The 10,323-nt window shown below is 46.5% G+C and overlaps 1 protein-coding gene across 1 annotated transcript in view; it reads left to right on the top strand.

The window, feature by feature from the left end:
- Positions 1-10,323, top strand: part of fras1 (Fraser extracellular matrix complex subunit 1) — a 134,069-nt gene that overhangs the window by 119,802 nt on the left and 3,944 nt on the right. The window contains 18 exon segments of the mRNA XM_062544154.1: positions 1-9; positions 264-423; positions 1,205-1,373; positions 2,018-2,264; positions 2,989-3,333; positions 3,592-3,752; positions 3,847-3,994; positions 4,114-4,319; positions 4,754-4,910; positions 5,144-5,344; positions 5,465-5,652; positions 5,961-6,236; positions 6,711-6,943; positions 7,358-7,518; positions 8,088-8,302; positions 8,971-9,121; positions 9,707-9,814; positions 10,020-10,179. The exon segment at positions 1-9 is cut by the window's left edge and continues 142 nt beyond it. Coding sequence (XP_062400138.1) covers positions 1-9; positions 264-423; positions 1,205-1,373; positions 2,018-2,264; positions 2,989-3,333; positions 3,592-3,752; positions 3,847-3,994; positions 4,114-4,319; positions 4,754-4,910; positions 5,144-5,344; positions 5,465-5,652; positions 5,961-6,236; positions 6,711-6,943; positions 7,358-7,518; positions 8,088-8,302; positions 8,971-9,121; positions 9,707-9,814; positions 10,020-10,179 — 3,295 coding nt within the window.

The raw sequence follows: 10,323 nt of genomic DNA, 5'->3' as shown, positions 1-10,323 counted from the left end.
TCACCCAAGGTGCTTACCGCAGCCCAGACTGTCTGTAGGGATATTATTATAACAATATAATAATACATAATATATTGCTTTGGCCTTGTCATGCCAATAAAGCACTTTGAATCTGAATCTGAATCTAGAGAGTTTCCCTTATATTGCAAACATATTGCAATCCATACAAGATATCACATATCCTAGCGATGCCTTTTGCTAGTCTAATTTGATCAAATCACGAGCGAAAGGTTTCATGTGAAATGTGAATGTCTGTCCCGCAGCGGACATCAATCTGGGCCTGATCCGGTACGTGCTGAAGGAGGGCAGTGGCCTGGAGACCAGCGACAACTTCAAGTTCCTGGTGAAGGACAGCAAGCCCAACGTGGTCAGCGACAACATGTTCCACATCCAGTGGTCACTCATCAGCTTCGAGCACAAGAGGTGAGGGCCGCAGCAAGCCAGTCGAGCGGACGCCATTCCCTAGTGTTTTGGGTTTCATTAAAGCTGCAGTTGGCAAGATGTTTTTTTTTTATCATATTCACTGAAACCGACAGTATGCTCGCTCTGACAGAACAACGTAAGTCAGCTGGTTTTAGAGGGGAAAAACCTGTGCTTCTACTGTACCTCCACCTAGAGCCTATTATTAGTTTTGCAAATATCCAGTTAGCGCAGGGCTGTATGATCATTGGCAGATCCGACAGTCATTCACAGTTCATGCACAGTCACTCACAAGCTCAATCTCGATGGGAGGGTGCTCGATGGTTGTATACAATCAAAATGTTAGTTAAATCCCCACATTCTACCAGACTTGCCAATGGCCAATTAGAATAATGTATACAATGATCCTCATCTAGCACTAAGCTTGCAAGTACTCAGGCTAGAGTGGATTTTAGGAGATGCTCATTCATATCCCAAGTGCTGTTAGTGTTGTACACAAAAGAGCTTACTTGTGATAAAGACCATTGGCCATAATGATCTCCTTGACACACTGTTCCAATTTCTCCACTTCAAGTGTCTCCTCTGTTGTCTGGGAACCACACACTACATACACAGTGTACAGTGTACAGTTCAGTGCTATTAGATGAAAATGTCCACGTAAGAAGTCAGCTAAAACTCTATGAATGTATATAATTATGATGTGGTATTGTCAACAGTGCTTTGTTTTCTGATGCATGAAAACACTAACAAAGAGACACCAAAATCCTGTTCCTCGTGCCCACAGCTACAACGTGAGTGAGAAGGCTGGCACGGTGGCCGTGACGGTGAAGCGGACGGGCAACCTGAACCAGTACGCCATCGTCCTGTGCCGCACGGAGCAGGGCACGGCCACCTCCACCTCCAGCGTGGGCTCTCGCCCTGGACAGCAAGACTACGTGGAGTATGCTGGACAGGTACCGTCATTTCCCGACTATTAGCCGCGGCTTACACATTCATTTTGCACACATTTCTTCAGCTATGAGGTTGATACAGGGGGGACAATTAATATGGTATTAATATGGTTTTGTTTCTTTTAACTTGCATAAAACACTGTCCTACAGCTTATACACAATGTGGCTTATACGCGGGAAATTACTGTAGTTAAAAACTCACAGATCACAGATATACTATAGATAGGGTTCATTTAGAGGCGGACATAATGGGTTCAGAAAGCAGAAATGCTGCCAAGTATTTGATCCAACCATTTAGTACACCAGCCCATCCCTATTTAGCAGCCCGGTAGATCAGGTAATTAGTGATATCACCTTAACTACTTTCTGTAACCGGCATGTCTGCCTCTGGGTTCATCTCCCAACTTCATGCTTCCATTGTCTGTTCTATGGATAGCATTTGCTTAGGAATTCCTAAATGGCACAGTGCAGAACACATTTAAGGATAGCTTTCTACTGAAAATAATCTTAATTAATAAACCTTACTGTGGGTCTAGGGTAAGTTACTGTGTGATTTCTTGTAATAGTGCTGCCATTTACCAGGTGCTTGTCTTTCATCATCCAGACGTGTACTGTAATGCATACATCACTTTTTCCCCATGTCACAGGTACAGTTTGATGAGCGAGAGGACACTAAGGTGTGCACCATCGTGATCAACGACGACCAGGTGTTTGAGAACATCGAGAGCTTCAACGTGGAGCTGAGCATGCCCGTCTACGCCCTCCTGGGCCCGGTGACCCGCGCCAAGGTCAACATCAATGACACGGAGGACGAGCCCACGCTGCAGTTCGACAAGAAGACGTACCACGTCAACGAAAGCACCGGCTTCGTCTTCGTTCCCATCGAGAGGAAAGGTCTGGTCGCCCGCTTCAGTGCTGTTCACTTGCACACATTTGCACTCGGTCTGAGACAGCATTGCTTTAGCGTGAGACATTATCTGCATTTAGATTCCATGCTGAGTGGAAATTAGGAAACAATACATTTACATTACATTAGCACACTAATTAGTATCAGCTAAAAGTATCAGCTAGATTAGTGAATTTTATGCATCCAATCTCACACATTAATATTATTATACTGTAATTACATGTATTTCCTAATATAATTTATTGTACATTTTGAATAGTTTTTTTGTGAACTTTGAGAACTCATCCATAATTATTATAATTTGTCCATGTAATTCTATATGATTAATCCGTAATTATGATCTGTCCTTCACCATTGTAAATCATTAGCCTGGCTAGTGCCTACCACTTCTCAAATGAGACGTGGTCTGGCAACCAGACGTTCATTTTCTCGTATTTGAGAAAATGCCCAGATCCGTTCATTGGGCGCCATCGATGTCTATCAAATGCTCATCATGGCTCATCATGGTCTTGCTTTCTCCCCTGTTCTGTGATTGGTCCCCTATCTCAGGCAAAAATTAGAGCGGTAGTTTCCAGACTGCCTTAGCAGCGTGAATGAAATCAACGCGCAAGGCAGGATGGGAACACCCAGGCTAGTAAATCATGGCAATATAGCTGCTAGTGTGAGCTGTGACCTGCCTGACCTCTCTATCTACCCCCCCCCCCCCTTCAGGAGACACAAGCAGCACGGTCTCGGCTCTCTGCTACACCGTGCCCAAGTCGGCCAAGGGCAGCAGCCTGCACGCCCTGGAGTCCGGCTCCGACTACAAGACCCGCGGCATGTCCGTCGACAACCGCGTCATCTTCGGGCCGGGCGTGAGCATGTCCACGTGCGACGTGAAGCTGATCGACGACAGCGAGTACGAGCTGTCCGAGGAGTTTGAGCTGGTCCTGTCGGACAGCTCGGAAAACGCGCGCATGGGCGGAATCAAGGTGGCGAAGGTTGTGATCGACGGACCCAACGATGCCTCGACCGTATCCCTTGGCAATGCGACTTTCACCTTCAGTGAGGATGCAGGTGAGTTGGGGTTGTAGTGGAACATTTTCTGTACTGAATTAGAGATTCTTTGAAGATTTGAATAAAGATTCCTTGAATCAGACATTCTTTGCAGATTTGAATTGAGATTTTTTGAATCAGAGATTCTTTGAAGATTTGAGTAGAGATTCTTTGAATTAGAGATTCTTTGCTGTCTCTCCCTATGTGTGTTCCTCCCTTGAGTGGCTCTTTTGAAAAAAAGTCCTCGTATTCTTATACCGCTCCCCTCCCCCTCTACAGGAACCATTGAGATTCCCGTGGTCAGGCACGGCAGTGACCTCTCCTCCGTGGCCTCTGTGTGGTGCGCCACCAGACCTGCTGACCACGACTCGGCCACGCCCGGAGTCGACTACATCCCCAGCTCCAAGAAAGTGGAGTTCAAGCCCGGGGTCACAGAGGAGGTACAGTGCACTGACTTCCCAGCGTGTGTTTACGTTGAAGTTCAAACGCAACACAAAAAACCTGTTTTATATTGATTTCCACGACTCTTCACAGACCTGCAGCCTCACGATCATGGACGACGTCCAGAATCCCACCATCGAGGGGTCGGAGTCCTTTGTGGTCTTCCTGAGCTCTCCGCAGGGGGCTGTCCTCGTCGAGCCACACGAGGCGTCCGTCCTTATCACAGACACCTTCCTGGATAGTACGTAGCACACACACACACACACATACACACATACAGAGATCCACCAAGAGCACTAAAACACACACGTTCCCCCGAATTTGCAGCAACATAATGTTCCGCTTTTTCTCCTACGCTAGTTCCCAGCATGCACTTTGAGAAGGTGAAGTTCACGGTGAAGGAGAAAGACGGCGTCCTGCACATCCCCATCGTCCGCACCGGGGACCTGTCCTACAAGTCGTCCGTCCGCTGCTACACGCGCACCATGTCCGCCATGGTGATGGACGACTTCGAAGAGCGGCGCAACGTGGACAACTCGCGCGTCACCTTCCTGAAGGGGGAGAGGGTATAACGTTTTTTTTTGTTCGCTTCTCCAAGTAGCACACAATCATTCAGCAGACAGGAGGAAATGAGCTGCTGGGAATTTAGGTTGCTCAGGAGACTACAAAGCGGTGACGGTTTAAATCATACTCAATCTGAGGTTTAATAAGATCCTTGAAAAACCTAATGGGTTCAATTTAGACATTGGCAAATTAATTGAAAATGACTGAATACGCCTCAGCAACCCCCCCATCAGTCTTCAACATAACTTTTCCAAAATAAAACTTTTTAATCTTCTCCTCACCCCGAAAAAGAACTTTAGTGAAAACTAATAAAAACTTGTTAGGACGCAGCACGGTATGCTCTCAGCATTCATGCGGTGGAATTTTGGGTTGTCGGTGTGAATGGAAATGGAGGTTTGCATTTTGAGGCACTAATTGAAACTCCGTTGATTGACAGGTGAAGAACTGCACGGTGCACATCAACGATGACTCGGTGTTCGAGCCGGAGGAAGAGTTCCAGGTGCACCTGGGATCTCCTCAGGGCGATCACTGGGGGGGAGCCATGATTGGTGTCAACGACATTGTCACGGTCACCATCACCAATGACGAGGATGGTACGCTTCTGAGTGTTTTGAGAACTGTTTTGTGGCATCACCATTTTGTAGAAAGTAGCAGATTAGTCTTGATAGGAAGTAAGTGCTCATGTTAAGGGCGACTCCAGAGCAGCATAACAGAGAATAGATATAAAATTCTGAATATAAGAGAATTCTATGCCTTTTATTAAAAGCAGTTGTAAAGAGAAATACATTAACCGCCTTTTTCATGTTCTGACTTGTGACTCCCTCAGCCCCCACCATTGAGTTTGAACAAGCCTCGTACCAAGTGCGGGAGCCTCCAGGTCCTGACGGAATCGAGGTGCTGAACATCAAAGTCATCCGCAAGGGAGACCTGGACCGCACCTCCAAGATCCGCTGCAGCACCCGGGACGGCTCGGCCCAGTCCGGAGTGGACTACAACCCCAAGAGCCGAGTCCTCAAGTTCAGCCCGGGTCAGTGTTCTGTGAATCCGCTTTTTCTGAACTAGTCTCCATTTTGTTCTGCAGTTGTGTAGTTTTGACAAGTTAGCTTTTCGCTAAGCTAATGTTGAGTGATCGTCTTCATGTGTACAGGCATGGACCACATCCTGTTCAAGGTGGAGATCTTGTCCAATGAGGACAGGGAGTGGCACGAGTCCTTTTCATTGGTCCTCGGCCCGGACGACCCTGTGGAGGCTGTGCTTGGAGAGATCACTATGGCAACAGTGACTATTTTGGATCAGGAGGCCGCAGGAAGCCTCATCCTCCCATCTCCACCAATAGTAAGAGACGACAATCCCTCTCCCTCTCCAACATCTCCAACGTTTACTCTCCCTACAGAAATACAGTGAAGAATCTCAGCTATATTGAGTTCATAAATTGAGTATATAAATACACTATGTCCTTTAGCTACAGTAGATGAAATCACTGGACCTTAAATAAGATGTGCAATTTGCCATCCACAGTGATTTGATATAACCTCTTACCCTCTTATATGATTCGATGGAACTATTATAGTTGATCAAATCTTTTTTATTCTGTGTTAAGCTTTATTCTCCCCTCACACACGCCTCTGTCATTTCCTCTCTAGGTGGTCTCCCTGTCAGACTATGACAACGTACAGGAAGTGACCAAAGAGGGCAGCAAGAAGACCCCGTCCCCGGGCTACCCGCTGGTGTGCGTGACCCCGTGCGACCCCCACTACCCCAAGTACTCGGTCACGAAGGAGCGCTGCGAGGAGGCGGGCATCAACCAGACCTCCATCCACTTCAGCTGGGAGGTGGCAGCGCCCAGAGACGTCAGCGGCGCCCGCTCCCCGTTTGAGACGGTGACGGACACAACGCCCTACACCAGCGTCAACCACATGGTCAGTTCTGAATCCTCACAGGCGCACACTACTCCACTGAGTTACAACAATAAGGGTTGTATTGTTACATTACATACAAAGAAGGAGAGCATTCAGATAAGGAGTGGTCATTTCCATTGTCGTTGTTGACATGTTTTTGTGTGTGTGTGTGTGTGTGTGTGTGTGTGTGTGTGTGTGTGTGTGTGTGTGTGTGTGTGTGTGTGTGTGTTATGTCTCTGTGTGTGTGTATGTATTTATGTTGTGTGTGTGTGTGTGTGTGTGTGTGTTATGTGTGTGTGTGTGTGTGTTGTGTGTGTGTGTGTGTGTGTGTGTGTGTGTGTGTGTGTGTGTGTGTGTTATGTCTCTGTGTGTGTGTATGTATTTATGTTGTGTGTGTGTGTGTGTGTGTGTGTGTGTGTATGTATTTATGTGTGTGTGTGTGTGTGTGTGTGTGTGTGTGTTGTGTTGTGTGTGTGTGTGTGTGTGTGTGTCCAGGTTCTGGACAGCATCTACTTCAGCCGGCGCTTCCACGTGCGCTGCGTGGCTCAGGCGCGGGACAAGGACGGGCACCTGGGCACGCCGCTGCGCAGCAACATCGCCACCATCGGCACCGAGGGCTCCATCTGCCACACGCCCGTCACCACCGGCACCGCCCGCGGCTTCCAGGCCCAGTCCTTCATCGCTACGCTCAAATACCTGGACGTGAAGCACAAGGAGCACCCCAACAGGTGAGCACAGAGGAGCCCTGATGGACTGGTACCGGATGGAGACCACGGATGGAGTGATGGAGTAGTTGATGACTTATAAATGCAAGAGAATTGCATAATTAAAGGATTGTCACAGTATGATATAAGTATTATCAAATAAGATGCCCTGTTAGTTAGCCGTTTAAGAAATAAAAAAAAAAAAATTATACACTTTTTCAGCCTAGCAGGTTCAGTGACAGTCAAAGATTTGGTGCTGAAATTACATTAGCAATATATCAAGTGTCAATCATTGCTGTGTAAGTATTGACCCCACCACTGGCAGTGACTGATGTATATACGTGTGTGTGTGTGTGTGTGTGTGTGTGTGTGTGTGTGTGTGTGTGTGTGTGTGTCTGTGTGTGTGTGTGTGTGTGTGTGTGTGTGTGTGTGTGGCAGGATCCACATCTCCGTCCAGATCCCCCACCAGGACGGCATGCTGCCCCTGGTGTCCACCATGCCCCTGCACAACCTGCACTTCCTGCTCTCCGAGTCCATCTACCGCCACCAGCACATCTGCTCCAACCTGGTCACCATCAGGGACCTGCAGGGCATCTCAGGTGAGAACAGCCCAGCCCAGCCCAGCCCAGTCCAGCCCAGCCCAGCCCAGTCCAGCCCAGCCCAGTCCAGCCCAGCCCAGTCCAGCCCAGTCCAGCCCAGCCCAGCCCAGCCCAGCCCAGCCCAGCCCAGCCCAGCCCAGTCCACGCCTCTCAGAGCATGTGGCCCTCCCAGAACAGAGCAGTTTTATGCAGAGTTTTTTTTTTTTTTTTTTTTTTTTTTCTTTTAAATTATCGAAGCGGAAAAGTTTTGAAATTCCTCCCAGAGTTTAATCCATAAAAGGCTATAAATATCAAATGAGCTCCTAGAATCTCACAAGGTCTTGAAATATGTATGCACCCCATAGATATGAACACCCAAGCAAAATGTTCTAAATGAATTTGTACAAGAATCCCGGCATTCACCGCCCCAGTCAGACAATGCTGATGGCTACCGTTCTTTGCATTATATCCAATAATAATCACCTGTTACATTTTTCGAGGGAGAACATATAGTGTGTGATTTGTCTATCAGTTATTTATGTACTTATTATATCTGTAGTGACTCTTGGTTGGTTGTCTGTGTGTTGCAGAGACTGGTTTCCTGGATGATGTATCGTACGACAGTATTTCCCTGGGCCCTGGCTATGACCGGCCCTACCAGTTCAACCCGGGCGTGAGAGAGCCAAAGACCATCCAGCTCTACAAACACTTAAACCTGAAGAGCTGCATCTGGACCTTCGATGCCTACTATGACATGACCGAGCTCATCGACGTCTGTGGGGGATCGGTCACAGCAGATTTTCAGGTTGACAAGAGTTAATATATAACTGTAGAACTTTAAGCGTAATGTTGAAGACACAAGCAACCTACTGTATTATCTAATGAGGATATCTGAGCTGGATGGGGTTAAGATAATGTGTTGAAACAGTCCAAGACCCTTTGACACATCATTTGAATTAAATTTGACTACCTTTCAGCCAGAGGGCTCATCCCCTTAGTGATCCAGAAGCAGGCTCATTATTTTGCCTGTGTTTGCCTTTGTCTCGTCTACCTATTCAAATGACCTGGCCATAGCTCTCAGCTGCATATGAGTGTTCCTAAAGCCTGATTGGTTTGAGAGTAAAGGTGATTTTAAACTGTCCAAAATATGAAACTGAAAGGCTTAAAGGCTTGAAATCATTCATTCTCAAATCCAGTAATGAATTCATTAATCAAAAAGGTTCCCATAATGTATTGTTCATATTGTTCCAGCCGTTGGCTTTTAGAACTTTATGTGAGTCTAATCTACGTTCTCTAAGAAACTAAAATCAATCAAACGAGAAGACTTTGCACTTTGAATTATTTCTAATTTGATCAATCATAATTAAATAATTCATAAACCCCTAATTCATAATTCACATTCTCTTAGTAAAGTAATGCTTTGAAAATGATATTTTTCCTGAAACTCACGGCGTTCCTGTGTCTCCGTCTCAGGTGCGGGACTCGGCGCAGTCCTTCCTGACGGTGCAGGTTCCGCTCTACGTATCCTACATCTACGTGACGGCGCCTCGCGGCTGGGCCTCTCTGGAGCATCACACGGAGATGGAGTTCTCCTTCTTCTATGACACCGTGCTCTGGAGAACAGGTACTGTACACCTGTACATCGCCCAACCAGGTGTACTCACACGGGTAGCTTGTTATACACTAGAGTGCAGATAGTGTTGTACGGACTGTATGTATTAATATTGTAATAGTAAGTAAGTAAGTAAGTAAATGTAACTTATAAAGCACATTTACACACAGCATAAGCTGACCAAAGTGAATGACTACCTAATGCCTTATAGCTTTATATTAAATCTGGTTCTGGACTTAATCGGAGTTCTGTACGTAATCTGAGTTGGTTGAATTTAGTTATGATTCAATACATCATATTATTGAGCAATGAATGTAGTTTACTGTCTTATCGACTTATCCTAAGCAGTTCATAGCCTAATTTATACTGTGGGCCATAATAATGAGAAGGTTTCTCTAGGCCAAGATCTGAGTTTGAGCACTAAGTCTGACCTACAGCATAAACGGAGATAATGTATTCTAGCCATGTTGCTCATTCACTGTATTACGAGTTCACACTGTCCCATGTGTACACCACTCCTTCTGGTTCTTCTCCCTTCTCTGTAATTTCCTGTTCCTTTTATGCCGCTCAAACATTCCTTTACCCCCCCTCCCATAGGTATTCAGACAGACAGCGTACTGTCAGCAAGGCTGCAGATCATACGAATTTTCATCAGGGAGGATGGACGACTGGTGATTGAGTTCAAAACGCATGCCAAATTTAGAGGTAGGTTGTTCTTCATAGTGCTGATGCCTGCTGTGATTAACTGTCCCTGGGTTGTATGGACAGGCTTAAACCTTGATAAAGGCTGTTTTCCTAAACGTCGGTCTTGAATAAATGATATAAAAAGATATCAGAGTGTGCGGCTACTCTGTCCGTATTTTGCGTGGACATGCTAACATGCTAACCCCATACTCTGTGCACCATCCAGGCCAGTTTATCCCAGAGCACCACACGCTTCCCGGGCACAAGTCTCACCTCATGGCCCCAGACCACTTGGGGGGCATTGACTTTGACCTTCAGCTGCTGTGGAGCGCCCAGACCTTTGACTCCCCTTACCAGCTCTGGAGGGCCACAAGCTCCTACAGCAGGTAGGCATCGCAGCCCTGCAGTGAAAATGACCTCGTAGAATTGTATTAATTTAGTTATTTATAAGGACAACACACATTAATCTGATAATGTACCAGTGTTAGCCGGCCCAGCTGGCTAGTTTTCAACTGCAGTCCTTTACCAAA

The sequence above is a fragment of the Sardina pilchardus genome, chromosome 8, assembly GCF_963854185.1.
Source record: "Sardina pilchardus chromosome 8, fSarPil1.1, whole genome shotgun sequence".
NCBI lineage: Eukaryota > Metazoa > Chordata > Actinopteri > Clupeiformes > Clupeidae > Sardina > Sardina pilchardus.
This window is presented reverse-complemented; position numbering and strand designations above follow the sequence as displayed.